The sequence below is a fragment of the Alexandromys fortis genome, unplaced genomic scaffold (assembly GCF_014885135.2).
Source record: "Alexandromys fortis isolate MF-2015 unplaced genomic scaffold, M_Fortis_MF-2015_v1.1 scaffold_105, whole genome shotgun sequence".
NCBI classification, from domain to species: domain Eukaryota; kingdom Metazoa; phylum Chordata; class Mammalia; order Rodentia; family Cricetidae; genus Alexandromys; species Alexandromys fortis.
Genome location: NW_026068011.1, coordinates 4,875,379 through 4,893,328, shown reverse-complemented (window position 1 = coordinate 4,893,328; position 17,950 = coordinate 4,875,379). Strand labels below are relative to the sequence as shown.

Sequence of the window (17,950 nt, the reverse complement as noted above, 5' to 3'; positions counted from 1 at the left end):
CCTGAAATAAGGGCAAGGAGGTGAATGAAAAAGCTAGAAAAGCAGAATAACAACTCTGATGCAGAATGAAGAGAGCACCGGCTTGCTGGGTGAATCGTTGTATTTGATCCATCGTCATGATGAGCTTCATCATAAATTCAGGAAGCTGCCTTCTTACTGCTTGAACTTGCAAACAAAAGGTAATTCCCCATCACAGTGATGGTCTCCCCACTTCAGAAACCCTAGAGAGAGGAAACACGTTGGCTCTTGTGTCTACCATGGTGGGGGAAACACAGAAGCAGTACTAGTCTCAGAAGTCTTTATTTCAGCTTCACCCATTCCTCAGTGCAGTGGCAATAAACATTAACATTTGAGGAACATAAATCCATACTGAATTCCCTAGTTTAGGAGGATAGCCAGAAGGCCAGACTCAGTTGGAGAGGAGAGGCTTGGATAAGATTATGTAAAGGTGGTGTTTCTGTTTAATTTCTGTTACCCGAGGCTGCTGTCAGACTCCCACAGTGACCACGGTTTACAACAGAAGGATTTCCATCCCAGTTAAAGTAGCTCAGCACATCAAAGTTACTCCACTCCCATCCACCTCCATGGGGTTCTTTACCCTGCACAGTAGAAGTGTGAAGATAAAGTACATTAGCTTTTCATGTATTTGGCCCATTCCACCGTGCTGTCCAGGTACTTTTTTCACTTGGAGGTTGTGATTTAACTTCTATCTTCCACAGGCGTCTCTTTGCCAATAATCACAAGAACTGTTGAACTAGATTAACAAGGTGCCTGGCCCACAATGATTAGAATATATTTCAGAAGCACCTCTGAATCTCACAGTATCTTCCCTATAAACAACAAAAGTGAGAGGTAGGGAGATTACTCAGCAGTTAAGAGCCGTGCCTGCTCTTACAAAGGACCCAAGATTGGCTTCCATCACCCATATGGTAGCTTACAAACATCTAGAACTCCAATTTTAAGGGATCTGAAGCCATTTTCCGACCTCCAGAAGCAACAGGCATGCAGATGGCACACACACATATACTCAGGGAAAACATACAAATAAAATAAATAATCTTAACTTTTAAAGTATAATTATAAATCATCTCAATTCACAATGCTTTCAGACTCTTTGTGAAGACTGCTTGAAAACCAAAGAACTTACCATTTGACTTTCTTAAAGGAAAATGCAAAAGTTAACGACAGGCAGAGAAATTAAGCTGAAGGCTGGAACCCTCCATAGCCCTTCACTCTGGAATTCCAAAAATTCCTTTACTAATGTCACCCAACATCTGAGGGCTAGGTCCTCCATATACATGGACCAGAGACTAAGAACTGGGCTTGGGAGCCATTACCTTTTGCCGATTAAACAGTGGAAAAGATAGAATCTCACCATTGTGGGATCATGGAGTCCAATCCAGATTTCTTTGCAGTTATTCACTCTGCCATTCACCAGGGAGGACACAAAGGAAGCCTCGGCTCCACTAAGAATGGACACAAGGTGTCCAGAGGGTCTCTTCTGGCAGGTCAGCTATATGAGGGGCAGAATGAGAGAGACTGAGACTTCATTGATAAGTGGTGTGGTATATGAGGTATATATGATGGGTAGAAAGATTACATAAAGGAAAGAACAGTCATTCTGATCCTTATGGGATCATGGAAACTTGAGGCCTCTTCTGCCATCAAGTTATACTTTATGCTGTTATCTTCAACCTTTCCGCACTCACATTTGCTTGATACCAAGATTTGGGTGTCATAACCAGGGCATAGCAGTGGGAGTGATAGGACTTGGAGCCCATGGGGCAGCTAATACGTGGAGAGGGCAATTCCTTCTGGGAGTCTTCACCTAGGAGTTAGAGAGATAAAGAGAGGGTAGAATGGGATGGAGAATGGGAGTTGGATGGCACAATCAACTTAAGAGAATGTTTATTAATCCTATTTTTTTTTTTGGAGTCGTGGCTGTAGTCATGTCAGTGATAGCCTCTGTAAATGCTTTCTGCTGTCTTATTTTTTGTGTGTTTATTTTTGAGACAAGGTCTCAGTGTTTCCCAGGCAGTCTCGGAAATCACAATGTAGATCAAGTTGGCCTCAAATTTGCAGAAATCTTCCTGCCTTTACCTCCTGAATGCTGAGATAAAAGACTTGTGCCCTTACACTCAGCTAGGTTCCTTGCTTTTATACCATTGTTCAATGTAGAAAGAGCTTCTCTCTTCATTTTATCTTTCCTACACATTCCCCAGTATGTGACATCCAGTTCTCTGTACTGTCTATTTACAAGCTTCATTATGGACCCTCATACATCATTTTCCAACACACTAACATAATTTAGAGCTTCCTGACACAATGGAAACCCTCGGACTTCCCTATTGATGGACCATTGTGCTATTTCTCACCATCAGTGACCTAGAAGAAGGCAAGATGATAGATGAGTTGCAGGGAATTTTACTGTGTGAATACTCCTTATGAATCCCACAGGAAACTCATTATATCCTTCCTTTGCTTTTTGGTTCAAAACACTCCCAGCATATTCAATTCTAGAGGCAAAGAAACCTTACCTTGCACCTGAGATAAAAACATCAGGCAGGAGAACATCCAGGATACACCAGTGAGAGCTAGGTGATGCAGCATCTTGTTTGTGAGGTAGCAGCAATCAGGATTCTAAAGAGAGTGTGAACAAAGAAAACATGCAAAGAGGGTCAGTCCTCCCTTTCCGCTTGTCTAGATCTACAAGGATGCACTGGACCCCATTCCTATTTTTCTATCGCCTGTAATGAAATGAGGAAACCATATTTCCCTCTTCCTCTGAAAACTCCTCAGGAAGCCGTTGCTGATTCTCAGAATCCTATGCTCTGAGAGGCTTGCTATTCTACCATATCTTCTCCTGAGTTATGAGAGGTGAACCCTGCAAGGCTCTCATCATCTTTCAGCTCCCACTTACCTGTCTTGTAGAGATCTGGGACAGTTTGTCAGGGAAGAGATGACCCTGCTTTTATAACAGGATTTTGAGGGGGGCAGCAAAATGAGTGAGTGAGTGATTATGTGGGTCAGGGTATTGGGTAGTGCTTGGCAAGCATTCAGAAGTTCCCAGCAAAAGCACAGGTCTCTTACTGGCAAATACCAGGAACAAATACACAATGGGCCATTTCTCGTTAGCAAACCTGCTCTGTTATCAGGTGCAGGTGATGTTTGAAATTCCGCCTTGTATCCTATACCAGATACTGTCTTCTCCAAAACTTTAGTGAAGCTAACTATAGCCTCATAATCACATGCTACAGAGATTTCTGTAATTTTGCAATACATACATACATATTTACATACATACACGAAGTATACAACCAAGAAGAAATCATTCACTACATATAGTGACTTACTTTTTCTGTTCTATCATATCAGCTTAAAGTTTTTATTTTCCAATATGGCTATAGCTATTTCTATCCACTTCTGCATTCTATTTTCTTAGAATATCTTTCCCACACCTTCCCTTCCACTCTGTGTTTCTCAACCTGTATGAGGTTTATGAGGCATACCTGTATGCAGGTAATATGTTACAGAATCTTGCATTTTAATATAGTTAGTAATCAAAAATATTTCACTTACATTCTCTTTTACTCTTTATCATTTACATCCAGGGTTATTACTGAAAAGTATGTGATTATTCCTGTCACTTGGTTGATAGTTCTTGCTGCTTTCAGTATTCTGTGCCCATTGATTCCAATTCTAACCACTTGATCATTCACTATATTGAAATTGGTTGGTTTCCTCACATTTCTCATTGGTTTGCCTATTAATATACTTTCCCATGTTGTCACAAATGTGCTTGTTTTTCTTCCTCTTCTGCGAGTATTATTCTCATACTTCTATCCATCAATGATAGTTTAGTAGACCTAAATTTCTTTAGTGTTTTTTTTCTCGTTATATTTTTTTTCTTTTAAACATGAAGCATGACCCTGATATATATTTATTTATTTATTTTGAGTGATGATTATTTTCTTTCAGGACCTAATACCATTCCCTGCTCTTATGAGCCCTGTAATTTCTGCTGAGAAGTCAGTTTTGTACATGACTAAGCCCTTGTTTCTTGTAGATTTTCACTTTTGTTATTGTTGGTTACCTCCGACTAGATTAGTTTTAGAGGTGCTTGGTCAATCATTACTGTAAGTAACAAACTTTTATCAAATGTAATAAATAATTGAATATTTCATCAGAAAAATAAAAGACTAAACTAGAAGTTTTTAGTCTGTAACATTTTCTTCAAAGTGAAGAATCAGTGTAGACTTTCTTCAACAAGGTCTGGAAAAACTCAGCCCCAGCAGAAATAGTAAAGGATCTTTAGGATGCAAGAAAATGATAGAGGTCTCACAACCCACATCTAGTTAAAGAGAAGGCATGGAAAAGGAACCAAATACTGTGGGGTTTGTATTTTAATAAAACCTAAGGATAATATTTACTGAAAAGAAGATCAGTGAATTAAAAGGGACACTATCACATATGGTAGAATATAGAATGAACTCTCTCAGAATTGTTTTTCTGATTTCTTTAAATTAGAACTAAACTAAGAACAAAATATTCTTAGTTTTTTAGAGTGTCTCTATGTAGCCCAACTGTCCTGGAGTTCTTCTTACCTAAGGCACCTAAGGGCTAGGATGACATACATGGCTCCCCATGCCTTTTTAAAGGTTATATGTGAGTGGTGTGGTTCTGAGTCATTATATTTATCATTATTTTTGTTTAATGAGAAACAGAAGACTCTTATCTCAAAGGGTTGCTTACTTTTTATACTTTGATGATTATACCCACAAGTTGTAACAATCTATTTTATTTCATGCATTTATGAAATAAGTACTCTTTGTTGATCAGGGTTCTTAAACTGTCTGATTTCAAGACTCTTGTAGCCTTGAGGAAATGTTTGGGTCTTTACTCAGTGATACTAAGCTAAGTCCAGTATGCCCACGATCCTGGTAAAAGACCCCATACCACAGATAGGGCAAAACTCTAAAACCTTAAGGCTAGGAATGTAAATCAGTCATCCAGTATTTTCTGGCATGTACAAGGCTCTGATTTACTTGTCAATATCTCAAAGCAAAAGAGAGATTCAAAAACTCTTGCTGCCTGTGAAGTAGATAGATTAGATAGATAGATAAATAGGTAGAAAGGTGGATAAATGATAGACAGATAGATAGATACATAAATAGAAAAATAGATAGAGAGCCAGCCAGATAGATCAGAACAAAAGGCCTAACATATAATATAATTGAGAATCAGGATTCTTGGGACCTCAGTTCCAGGACCCCTATAGTCACCAAAATCCAAAGATATTTAAGTACATTACATAAAATTGCATAGTATGTTCACATAACTTTTTTGCATTCCTGTGCATGTTTTAAACAATCTAGGTTACTTATAAAACCTAAAAATGTAAGTACTACATAAATAGTGGTTATGCTATAATATTTAAAGATAATTGTAACATGAATTATAATTGTTTCTAATAATAAAATCCCTGAGTCAGATATTAGAATGTGAAAACGGAAAAAAAAATCAGAGAAACAGGGAAGTCAGCCACTAAATCTTACCTCTATGAAATTCTCAGGTTGAATGGATTATCCTTTCCCTACGAATCTTCAGATTGAATGGGTAATCCTTTCTCTAGGAATCCTCAAACTGAATACTTTGAGCTTCTTTCTCCCCCTGCCTTAAATTCCTTTGTCTGCCCAGCCATTTCCTATCTCTTCCTAGTCTTAGGATTAAAGGCCTGTGACTTCCAAGTACTGGGATTGAAAGTGTGAGCCCACCACCTGGCTGTGTTTCATTTTGAACCTATGTTCATCTAGTGCAGCCCAGAGCGGCCTTGAACTCACAAAGATCCATCAGCCTCTGCCTCCTGAGTGGTGGGATTAAAGGTGTGTGCCACCACTGCCTATCATCTATGGATAAATAGTGGCTCACTCAACACTCTGATACTCAGACACCTTTTTGCTATAGCACAAACAAAATATCGCCACAGATAACGACAAGCAATATTCTGTATGCTTAGAAAAGATGAAAATTTAAAAGTATTTTACCCACCATCGACTGAATTTGTATGTGTAGAACTTCTGGAATTAAAGAAATTACTGTTCTTTATAGATAGATGAAAAGCAATAGACTGTAAAATGGCAAGTTTAAAATATTTGCTAATTATTCCTTTGAATCATCTGAATAAATTTCCCATATATGAATCACTGACCTTTCTTTGTTGATTTAAATAAATGCATGAAAACCATGACTTTCAAAGCAACTGCACAGCAGTTTGTCTTAGACAACACTACTATGGAGTTTCAACATCAAGCTCCTAACACCGTCACACAGACTGAGGAAGTATGTCTTTAAAGGCAGATCTTTGCCACAGTTAGTTAGTCCATGGGCTCATCAAGCTTGAAGGCATTTAGAAGAGATAATGTCCTGATAGAACATCCCCATTCTCTCAGTGTATGGGTGCACCCCTCACGGTCCTGAGTTCCTTGCTTGTGCTCTCTCTCCTTCTGTTCCTGATTTGGACCTTGAAATTTCAGTCCGGTGCTCCATTGTGGGTCTCTGTCTCTGTCTCCTTTCATCGCCTGATGAAGTTTAATATTCAGGAGGATGCCTATATGATTTTCTTTGGGTTCTCCTTCTTATTTAGCTTCTCTAAGAACCCGAATTATAGGTTCAATGTCCTTTATTTATGGCTAGAAACCAAATATGAGTGAGAACATCCCATGTTCCTCTTTTTGGGTCTGGCTTACCTCACTCAGGATGGTGTTTTCTATTTCCATCCATTTGCCTGCAAACTTCAAGAAGTCCTTGTTTTTTACTGCTGAGTAGTACTCTAATATATATATATATATATATATATATATATATATATATATATATATATATATTCCATACTTTCTTCATCCATTCTTCAATTGATGAGCATGTAGGTTGTTTCCAGGTTCTGGCTATTACAAACAATGCTGCTATAAACATAGTAGAGCATATACTTTTGTTGTGTGATAAGGCCTCTCTTGGGTATATTCCCAAGAGTGGTATTGCTGGGTCCATGGGTAGGTTGATCCCAAATTTCCTGAGAAACTTCCACACTGCTTTCCAGAGTGGTTACATAAGTTTGCATTCCCACCAGCAATGGATGAGTGTACCCCTTTCTTCACAACCTCTCCAGCAAAGGCTATCATTGGTGTTTTGCAAATGTGTAGCTATAGTTGGCACAGAGTAATGATTTGGACTTACTTAACATTAAAGAATTACATTTTAGCCATCCTTTCTTTGCCTCTATGAATAAAAATATCAGCACGTTGGAAACAGCTAATAACATTTAGCATATATAATATAGAGAGTAGGATGCTGGAGAGATAGCTGAGGAGTTAGTAGCACATATAGTTCATAACTATCTGTAACCAGATAGTATAATGCCCTCTTCTGGTAGTCTTGGGCACCTGCATCCCCACAATTATACTCACACAAAGATACACACACTCACATGGACAGATGCGTGCACATAGTTAAAAAGATAAATGTTTCAAATAAAAGAAAACTGGAATCGTATTGAAAGAGTCTTTAAAACCCTGTGAGTATAGGATCAATGTTAGTATACTATTCTGAGGTATAATCCTGAGGTGAAAATCCAAACCCTCCAGCAAACTCTCTCTCAGTATTCACACATAGCTAGGAATCAAATCTATTCACCTGTGGAAAACAAATCCTGGCTACAATGTAGACTCAGTGGTTGCATTAAACTTTAGGTCCTGCTGGAAAGTTGAAGCAGCCATTTGAACCAGAAATTTTACTTTTTCTAAAATATTTGTTCTCCATCACTCAACAAATCAAGTTGGCTTATTTGGCTTTGTTTTGTTTTTCAAGACTGGTTTCTCTGTAGCTTTGGGGCCTGGCCTGGAACAAGCTCTTTTAGACCAGTCTGGCCCTGAATTCACGGAGATCTATCTCTCTATGCTTTCCGAGTGCTGGGATTAAAGGAATGTGCCACCACAGCCTGGCTAACAAATTAAGTTTTAACACACCAAATATTGCCCTTTCTTAAATCTTACTAGATAGGTCTAAAATGTAAGAAGTCAGTTCTTCAGTACAATTGAAAATGTATATTCTTGATCATATAGAAATATACACATTTCCTTAAAAAACTAAATTTAATTTTTATAAATTGTGACTCTTTTTATAAAGCTGCATATTACGCAGCACGAGGCTGCCTGTGTTTGCTTAAGTTTTGCAGAACTTAACATCTGGCAAGACTTTAAACTTGACCTGCATTTGAGGACAGAGCTGGCCTAACAAAAAAGCAGCCATATGTGTGGCAGTTCCCAGTCTTTGCCATGAAAAGTTCTGCATTGTTACTGGAAACCTCCTTGCATCCATGCCAAGTACTACCTACCTCAGTTACCCTCAAAAGCCCTCATTCATTCACTTTGGTGCCCCTCACTCAGATCTTTATAAAAGCGTGGTCATCTTTGTCCTGACAAGCCATTCCAGATCTCTGTAAGATGATGAACTGGAGTTTAATGATGAGAGAGATTGACAGGTATTCACCTCTCACACTGCGGGAGAAGGTTTAGAAAGTTCTCTGACTCCAGAAGGCAATGTTCTGAAACTCTGCAGAACTTGGAGATAAGGGTAAACATAGGCTCTCCATTTTGCTCTGGAGCAGGAGAGAGATCAAACCCAAATGAGTGCTTCTTTGCAGACCTGGACAAACAAGAAAGAAAAAGGTCATGGTCACATTTCACGTTCTTTCTGACCACACTCCCTTCAGTGACTTATTACTTCTCCCTCAAAGATACCACGATGTCTCCCAAGACCCTTTGTAGCATGTCCTGGATGCTGCTTTCCTGCCTGATGTTCCTTTTAGGGTTCAAGGAAAACTTGTTCTACATCTAGCATGGGGTTCCACATGAGTATTCAGAGGCAAGAAGAAGAAAAGGGGCTCTCGAGAGTCTCATGTGTTAAGTAGGAGGAGTATCTTCACAGAAAATCTTCCTCATCCTATCTCTCTCTGGACCATCTGAGGAGGTGGAATATAACAAGGTGCTTCATTGTTATGTAAAGAAAGTGTTACCATGTTGTCAGAAGACTCTATTTTATGTTGACAGATTTTAAAAAGGAAAGTATAAATGTCAAGAATGAACTCTACAGAAGGAGACAGAGGACAGAGGATGAACCCCACAGCCTGTCATCTCAGTTATGGGAAAAAAATAAAAGACTGTTAAATGCAGGAAGGGTGAAATAAAGTCATGCATTTCCTCAGGAAGAAGTCTCTTTAAATTAAGAACCTAAAGTTGGGAATATGATAGCTCAGTCAGTGAAGTGCTTGTTAAGCAAACATGAGAATGCAAGTTGAATACTTGGAGCCCATGTAAATTGAACCTGACAGGGTGGTGCATGATTTTAATCCAAATGCTGGAGGAAAGGATATAGAAATATCTAAGGGGAATCACTGGATTGTCACTCTAGCAAAATATATGACCCCAAGTTAGCTAGAAACCCTGTCTAAAAAATACAGTATAAATAGGGACTATGAATGAAACTTGAGACTGACCTCTGGCATTTGTCTATATGCTCATGTATACTCCTGCACAAACAATTCCCCAATACACACACATACATACAGAGAGAGAGAGAGAGAGAGAGAGAGAGAGAGAGAGAGAGAGAGAGAGAGAGAGAGAGTTCAAAGACTGAGAACTAGGGAAATGGTAAGAGTGGAAAGTCAGGATTACAGTGAAAATTTCATATGAGGTTTTAAAAACAATTTTTACACTGACCTCCTTTCTCTAAGCCCTGGTATTTTACTCACTCCATCACTGTCTATATCTCCCTCTAAACCAGCTGAAGAATTCCCAAAGAAACCACTTGGTCCATGTATTGGCTGTCCCCCAAGGCTCTTAGGCCTATGGCTCCTATTGCTATTCACTGATTTTCATAGCACAGACCTAAACTAATGCAGAATTTAATGATGACAAACAGGGCTGGGATCAATAGAAGAAAGTATTTCTGGGTCAAGAGAAATATTGGATTTCAACCTCCATGGTTTAGTTGAGTGAGATGTACCCAATCTCTAAGCTCTTTTCTACCATTTCCCAGTGAGCTTTTAATATCTTCTCCATTCTGTCCTTCAAACAGCTAGCCTGCCAGATGCTTTTCTTAGGACACCTGGCATTTCTTCTCAGTACAGTTGAAACTACCTTCATGTCTTCTGTGGTGAAGAATATTTTGACCACCTACCAAAAGATCTGGACAGGACTCCATGATCTCATACAAGTGTGATTCTATCTTTTTTCTCAGTGGAAGACTTCCTGTGATTTCCCAGAAAAAAAAGAAAAAGATATGGATCATAGATCTCCAATGCTGGGTGGCATTAGAGCAAGAGAAATATCAGCTGAAGAACTGAGCTTTGTAGAAGTCTCAGGTTCACGTGAAGTTTGTGTGTCTGCTACTGACTTTTTCTAAGTTCTCATGTGAGACCTTGGAAGATGTTTTCATCTCAGGGAGTCTGAATATATGATTGTTGGGAGATGCTGGAAAAAGAACTGTTACATATTTTCTCTTTATAGAATTGAATTTTGCTCATTTTTTCTGAAGAAATCTCAAATGTACCAAGGACAAATTTATCAAGGACAGATAAATTTCTGTAATTCCAATTTTATTCCATAATTTCTGTGGTTTGTAAATAAGACTGGGGAATTCTGGAATATTCCACCAGAAGACTCTTTGCAGCTGGGTATAATCATACCACGTTTGGGAAGGCTAAACAGGCAATCAGGTGTTTCAGTGAAAGTACCATGGAAACAGAGTACTAATGAATCTTTATCACCTACTGCTTTCTGCTCTAGAGGGTACGCTACCCAATGGAAGTGAATGGAAGTGGAGCAGCTCTGAAGTGCTGACCTATTATCATGGGAAGAAGAACCCCTCTGTTGTTACAGACTGTGGTTATTGTGTGCCTTTTTTTCCGGTCACAGGAAGGACAGGGAAGAGTCACATCTGACTAAACTCATCTTCCCACCTCCAGTTTGACCTCCTGGGCATGATTCAGAGCTGGGAAATACAGTGTTGAATTGAGATCTTCCATCTTCTATCATGGTTTTTTGTGTCTACTTCCCTTGGAGATTCAACCATGATGAGCACGCAGAGAGATGTCTAAGTCCAGAGCAGAGATTGAGTTGTTCTTCTTTGAGTTCACAGGTTAACCTGCCCTATTCCCTTTACTTCTTGTCTCTCCACAAGTTATCAAAAGTGAAGAGATTATAATTGTAAAATGCTATTTACCTATGTCAGCAAATTCAAGTGTTAAGGCAGTTCTGATTTCAACAACTTGAAAATACTCTGAAGCTCAAATGGACAAGTAAGCAAGTATGATGATTCACTCAGAAAGAGCAAGTTTTACCTACACACCCACACCAAATCTCTCATCTCATCCCTGCTGTTCTTCCATCAAAATATTCTCTGAGGACTATAACCTGAAGACTCAGAGAACAGCAAAAAAAATGTAGGTAACACTCTATGCTATTGTGTTATTATGCTGCATTTTTTGCAAGAAGTCATGCAGAGTAGTTATAGAAGGAACTTATGGAAACTAGTACATCCTGGTTCTAACCACTGTTGCTAGGAAAACGTGTCTAATGATGTGCGTACTGGTACACTGTGGTTCAAGTCTGAACAGTGCTTATGGAAGTTGATGTTGTGAATGCATGAAGGCATTGCCCTCTCTCAACATTGACTGTCCAATCATACCCTTCATGTTGGGACATATGGAATCTGATGTTATTTAAGCAGTCTTCCTCAAATATTATCTTTGAAGCATAACGTTTAGCAAAATGCAATCTACCTTGAACAAACTTTTATAGAATAAACTTGCCATAAATGCCCAGGTAAAGAGTCTCAGACCTTTTTACTCCATTTCCAACAAAATGCCAAAATTTTAAATGAATATCAGAATAAAAGTTAAGAGAAGAAGAAAGAAGATAATTGAAATTAGAAGGAAAGGAAAAAAACAAGTAAGAGAAAAGGGGGAAAAAGGCAAATAAAAATGGGGCATTGAATAGAGCCCACAAGAGAAAAAATAGTAAAATATTGGTTTGTTTTCTTCAACATTAAGGTCCACAAATAGCCTAGAAAAGGTCTATACAGATGAGATAATCAAAAAATTATAAAAATATCAATAAAATAAAAATTTCAATAAAAATATCAATAAAAATAAAAATTTCCTTCATGTCAAAGTGCTTGAGTTGAGTGAGTCAGAAATTCTAGCAGTTTCCCCCTGTACTTCTTAAGCCAAATGTCATAAACAGCCAACTTTGGGTGCTCTCTGCTTTCATACTGTTCTTAGGTAGTGGATTCCAGGTGACCAGTGCTTGTGACCTTTGCCTGGAAGTGGCCTGAATGTGTCTCATCTTTATTGTGTACTGGAGCAATTGTCCCACAAAACAAAGCTCTGCACATAAAGATTCTCTCCAGAGATCATTGCTCTGCCTGTGCTTGCTTCCTATACGTGTTAGAATTCTCCAGATGCTCTTTTAATAGAGTAGGTACCTCATAGCTCTTCCAGTTATTGTTGTTATGCCCTGGATCCATCTTGTAAAGACATCTTTTTTAAAGGTGGATGTGGTAGCACATGTCTGTAATCTCAGAACTGGGGAAACAAAGAATGATGGATCTCAACTATAAGGACTGGATTGAAGAATTCCAGGCTGCTGAGACACCGCATATTATGACACAAGGTAGAGAAAACCTGAGGACAAACACTTCCTAGACACCCTAAAAACACCAGTGTGACCACTGATGCATGTGTACATGAACACTTACATGCAAAAACCAATCAATAAAATATAAATAATAGTGTTTGTGTGGTCTACGTCCCAGGCCAAGACTGACAAAGGCATTTCTTGGCTTTCTCCATTATAGAAGAAACAGGAAATATAAAGGAGGAAGAAGCAGGGTAAATACTTTGCCGAAGTTGTGGGAAGAGCTAAGTGTTTGTAAGGCTGAATACAAAGGATTACTTCCCCCTCCATTTTACAGATCTTGAAGAAGATAAAAACCTGAAGAATGCTGTGAGAAATACATTCCCATGGCAATATTTGAGACTCCCTATGTTATTCCTTGGAAACTACAGCTCCCAGACTTCTCCTGGATTACCGTCACCTGTGTGCACGCTGGCCGCACCCAGGTGAAGGCCATTCCTCCCAGATAACCTTGCGCCCCCCGTTAAAAGCGAAGGTCCACGAGGCTTCGCTCTCTTGGCCCCTCTCTTGGCCCTTTTCCCCCCTACCCTTGTGTGTCTCGCACGTCCCACCCCTTACTGTGTTCCCCTCTCCCCATTAAAACGCACCCACGTGGGAGCCGCATGTCCGTCTCTTCCTTTTGCGTCTCGTCTATCCTGTGTTTGTCCACACACCCACGCCGCCGCCGTTTTTAAAGGAATAATACCCTAGAAATGGAGACTACAGGAATATCTTCCTCTCACCAAGGATCCATATTTAGCCTAGAGCTGTTCTCTCAACATTTTTTTTTTTTTTTTTTTTTTAGTTTTTGAGGGAGAAAGCTATGCCCTTGGTTCTGAAAATACAAGGAAACAGATTTTCCCTGTTGTTTCCATTCATTCATTAGCCCAAAAAGAATTGGTTAAAGTACTCTCAGATTTTCTCTTTTGCCTTTTGGAAAGAGGGTAAGAAGGTTCTAGTCTTTATGACTGCACTATTATGTTAACTTCACTTTTTTTTACCATATTCAGCAAAGATTACCATTCATATAGATTGCATTATTTAGTGTTAGAATTCAAAGATGATTATTAAGCTGTTGAAAACATCAGTCCTCATCTGGGGCACTGACTATGAGGGAAGGTAATGCCCTCCTATAGTCACAGTACAACCGTCAATGAGCATGATCTACATTTTTAGTGACAGTGCAGTGGTAAGAAAGCACCATTAGGCACTGTCTGGGCAGACAGAACTGAGATGCAACCATCTCAGTTCTCCTCCTCTGCCATCTGCACAAACTTTACTTGTAATTTGCTTAAATGTTTTCAGTCTCCAATTTCATGTCTTTTCAGAGTTTGGGTCTGTTTCTTGTTTTTGGATTTTTTTTTATTGGTTTTAAAGTGATAGATGAAAAAAGGTGGGTAGGAAGGTGGAGATGATCTTGGAGGAGTTGAGAGAGGAGGTGAGTGATCAGATCAGAATATATTGTATAGAAAAAAAAATCAATTAAGTATGGTGCACACAGCCAGCAAGATGTCTTGGTAGGTTAAAGTTTCCTTGCTCCAATCTGATGAACTGAGTTTGTTTGCCCTCATTCCCAGGGGAATCATTAAAAGTAGCTGGATGAAGTGGCTCACATCAATAAACTCAGTACTCCTATGAAGCAAAGGAGTTAGGACAATTACCCTGACCTTTGTGAGTTTACTATGTGGCAAAAATCAAGAGAAACCTTGTCTCAAAAGATAGGAGGCAAGAACTGATTCCCAAAAGTTACCCTCTGATCTCCCCCGTCAATATGTGGTCACATCCATATTCACACGCATACATAACAGTGATGATATTTAATATTTTAATGAAACACATAAACTCAAAGTTTGACTAAAGTTTTATTATTGTTCTCTGAGACTTGAGACCACCCAAACGATATAGACATGACAAAGACAGCATCTATAAAGAGCAGATGTGGGATTTCATGTGAACTGTGGTTTAGGAGATGCTCTTTACATTTGTACCCTTGTCCGTGGTGAGCTTCAAGACAAATGCAAGCTGTTTGTTTTTGGACAAGCTTATCCACTGAATTTGCAGACATAGGGGAGCTTCATCTCACAGGTATTATCTCTCCATTTCAGAAATCCTGGAAAGAGAAAAGAGGTTAAATAATTGAGAAGATAATGAAGAAATGCCTCAATCTGTGGCTTCAATTTAAAAGTCATTCCCTCATGCTCTACAGTGGTACAATCCAAATAAAGTAGATAACCAAGCAGCCAATAAAGAAGATGAGAACAAAACCACATTCCATTTCCTAGCTCAGAGGTACCCAGAAATGTGAGAAGATAGGTATACCTCTAGGTGAGGTGCTTCTTACCTGAAGCTTTTGACAAAGTGCCACAAAAACCACGGTCTAAAGCGGTGGATGGATTCCTCTCCCAGTTGAGGTAATTCATCACATCACTGTTACTCCACTCCCATCCACCTCCATTGGGTTGTTCACCCTGATGACGAGGGAACCAGATATAAGTTAGTGTCCTGAAAGCTCTGCATGTATGAAACCTTCAGTGTAACCCTGGCTTTTCTCCAACCTCCATAACTCAGTCGATCATAATTTTTAAGAACATAGCATTAGAATTATTGATGACTTAATTTCTACTTATGTATCCAGAAACTACTGATAAAATTAGGACCCAATGAAATTTATTTGAAATATAAATGGTAATAAATCAGCAATTTCCTCTAAAATGGAAGTAGGATGTTTATTCTACAAAGAGAAAATATAGTATGTCACTTTATTCTATATTTCTTGATAATACTGTATGCAAGCCCCCTGAAACTGACAGTGAATTCTCCCAAGACCTATTATTATTATTATTATTATTATTATTATTATTAATTTCCACCTCGTCCCCTCCTTCTATATCTCTCTCCCTACTCCTAGTCCCCCCTCCCTCTCCCTCTCCACTCCAAAGAGTCAGGATTCCCTGCCCTGTGGGAAGTCCAAGGTCCTCCCCCTTCCATCCAGGTCTAGGAAGGTGAGCATCCAAACAGACTAGGCTCCCAGAAAGCCAGTACATGCAGTAGAATCAAAACCCAGTGCCATTGTCCTTGGCTTCTCAGTCAGCCCTCATTGACGGCCACGTTCAAAGAGTCCAGTTTGATCACATGCTCAATTAGTCCCAGTCCAGCTGGCTTTGGTGAGCTCCCATTAGATCAGCCCCACCGTCTCAGTGGGTGGGTGCACCCTTCATGGTCCTGACTTCCTCTCCCAAAGCCTCTTGTGAGACCTTTCTAAAAGTCAGTCAGAGTCACATGAACTTCATCTGAAATCTAGGAATCCTAATAGAGCTCAGCTCTACAAGAGACCCTGATGGTTTCCCTTGTTTCAGTGTTACCCTGTATCTGACCTCTGTGTCTTTTAGGACTCTTTCTGGGGAGTCTCAGCAAGTGTGCCTATGTGATAATGGCATGTGAGAGTAAACAGAGAAGAGGAAATTGTACCAGAGTGGGATCATGGAGCCCAATCCAGACGTATGAGTAGCTGTTCCCTGTGCTCTTCACCAAAGAGGACACGAACGAAGCCTCAGCTCCAGTGAGAACAGACACAAGGTGTCCTGAGGGCCTCTTTTGGCAGGCCAGCTGCGTGAGGAACAGAATCAAAAGGAGTTTTAGGCTTCACTGGATAATGACAAGGCAGAGGTAAGTGAGGGGACAGGCTATATTGAAAGTCAACTATTCATCTCGGACACAAAGAACTAGAGAAAATAGAACACAACATCCCCCATGACCCACATGTACTTTCCACATCCCAGCACTCACTTCTGCATCGAACCAGGTCTGTGGTATCCGAAACAAGGCATAGCAGTAGGAGCCATAAGCCCTGGAGCCTTGGGGACAACTAATGCGTGCTGATGGCGCTTCCTTCAGGGAATCTTCACCTGGGGTGGAGTAAGATGAATATAGCCATTGGGTGAAAAAAAAAAAGTGGAACTTAGTTGGGTTGGTCAAAATAGGGCTGCCTTTGTAAACTATTCTTTGAAGGAAGTCAAAATCAAGTCTTTGTGCAGTCTTTGAGACTTTTTATAATGGAAGACCTAGTAAATGATGCAACCTCACTTTCCTCTTTCTTATTAAAAATTAGTTCATGACTCCACCAAATCTAGGCTTAACTTCCATTGCCTACTTTTCTTTTCCCATGGAGTTCATGGTTTATCATCATTTCTACCCTTTCATGCTACCAATATAAATTATAGCATCATGACAAAATGATAAATCCTATTATTCCACTGGTGATAGACCACCATGATACCTTCCACAACCAATGCCCTGGGGGATGCAAGATTATGGAACTGTCACAACAGTTTTCCAGTATGGATATCCCTCATTATTCCCTTTGAGACTTTCCTCTACTCACTGACTCTGAACACTCCCAGGAAGTCGGTGCTAGAGACAGAGAATTCTTACCTTGAACCTGAGAAAAGAGCATCAGGCAGGAGAGCAGCATCCAGGACATGCTGGTGAGTGCTATGCGAGACAGCATCTTGCCTGTGAGGGATGAACAATGAGAGTCACTCCAGGTGGTGTGGATACAGAAGGCAGGCAGAAAAGACCAGCACTCTCCTTCTTTTGCTAGTGCTGCAGTGATACACTAATTTTGTCCTATCTCCCCCTGTAGTCTAGAAATCCATATTTTCTTCTTGCTCTGAGAGTTTCATAGGTAGCCTTTCCTGAGTCATAAAGCTCTGTGTGATGTGAGAGCATAAACCTTGGAACACCTTCTTCTAGTGACTGGTGACCCCTGCAAGGTTCTAGTCGTCTTCCAGCTTCTACTTACCTATCTTGCAGAGAGATCTGGAATGGTTTGTCAGGGCAGAGATGGCTGTGCTTTTATAACAGGATTTGAGGGAGGAGCACCAAAGTGAATAACTGGAATGCTTATGCAGGTTAGGATGGTGGGTAGTGCTTGGCATGAACTAAGGGGGTTCCCAGAAAGAGCAGGAGGATCTTCCTGGCAAAGATGGAGAATTTTCACAATTACCTCCTTCCAGTTAGCAGCACTGTTTTACCCTAGGCGTGAGTGAAGTTTAACCTTCCACACCCTTTACTAGATACTCTGTTCCAGGAAACAGAAATGAACTACAGCAGCATTGGAACATAAATTATGCTGTGACATAAATTTTAGATATTATTACCTGGGCAGTTAAGGAAAATAAAGTGCTAGTTAAGGAAAATAAATGTAAGAGTGTAATAAA

The 17,950-nt window shown here is 39.7% G+C and overlaps 2 protein-coding genes across 2 annotated transcripts; both read right to left on the bottom strand.

Annotated features, from left to right (window-relative positions):
- Positions 1-6: 6 nt before the first annotated feature.
- On the bottom strand, positions 7-2,934 carry LOC126513562 (regenerating islet-derived protein 3-alpha-like). Its single transcript, XM_050161996.1, has 6 exons — positions 2,921-2,934; positions 2,538-2,640; positions 1,710-1,828; positions 1,376-1,513; positions 476-599; positions 7-221 (listed from the first exon to the last, which is right to left on the bottom strand). Exons 2-6 carry the CDS (start codon positions 2,608-2,610, stop codon positions 154-156), a joined length of 522 nt encoding a protein of 173 aa, XP_050017953.1. The 5' UTR covers positions 2,611-2,640; positions 2,921-2,934; the 3' UTR covers positions 7-153.
- An 11,669-nt stretch (positions 2,935-14,603) lies between these two features.
- On the bottom strand, positions 14,604-17,545 carry LOC126513559 (regenerating islet-derived protein 3-beta-like). The gene is made up of 6 exons (XM_050161993.1): positions 17,533-17,545; positions 17,163-17,243; positions 16,518-16,636; positions 16,200-16,337; positions 15,073-15,199; positions 14,604-14,841 (listed from the first exon to the last, which is right to left on the bottom strand). Exons 2-6 carry the CDS (start codon positions 17,236-17,238, stop codon positions 14,774-14,776), a joined length of 528 nt encoding a protein of 175 aa, XP_050017950.1. The 5' UTR covers positions 17,239-17,243; positions 17,533-17,545; the 3' UTR covers positions 14,604-14,773.
- Between the last annotated feature and the right edge of the window lie 405 nt (positions 17,546-17,950).

Excerpts from the sequence above, each read along its gene's own strand:
- LOC126513559 (XM_050161993.1), bottom strand. The coding sequence starts at position 17,238 with ATGCTGTCTCGCATAGCACTCACCAGCATGTCCTGGATGCTGCTCTCC. Across the intron at positions 16,338-16,517 it reads AGACCTGGTTCGATGCAGAA|CTGGCCTGCCAAAAGAGGCC; the intron begins GTGAGTGCTGGG and ends TTCCTCACGCAG. Across the intron at positions 14,842-15,072 it reads CACTTTGTCAAAAGCTTCAG|GATTTCTGAAATGGAGAGAT; the intron begins GTAAGAAGCACC and ends TTCTCTTTCCAG.
- LOC126513562 (XM_050161996.1), bottom strand. The coding sequence starts at position 2,610 with ATGCTGCATCACCTAGCTCTCACTGGTGTATCCTGGATGTTCTCCTGC. Across the intron at positions 1,829-2,537 it reads GTTTTTATCTCAGGTGCAAG|GTGAAGACTCCCAGAAGGAA; the intron begins GTAAGGTTTCTT and ends TCTAACTCCTAG. Across the intron at positions 600-1,375 it reads GACTCCATGATCCCACAATG|GGTAAAGAACCCCATGGAGG; the intron begins GTGAGATTCTAT and ends TCTACTGTGCAG.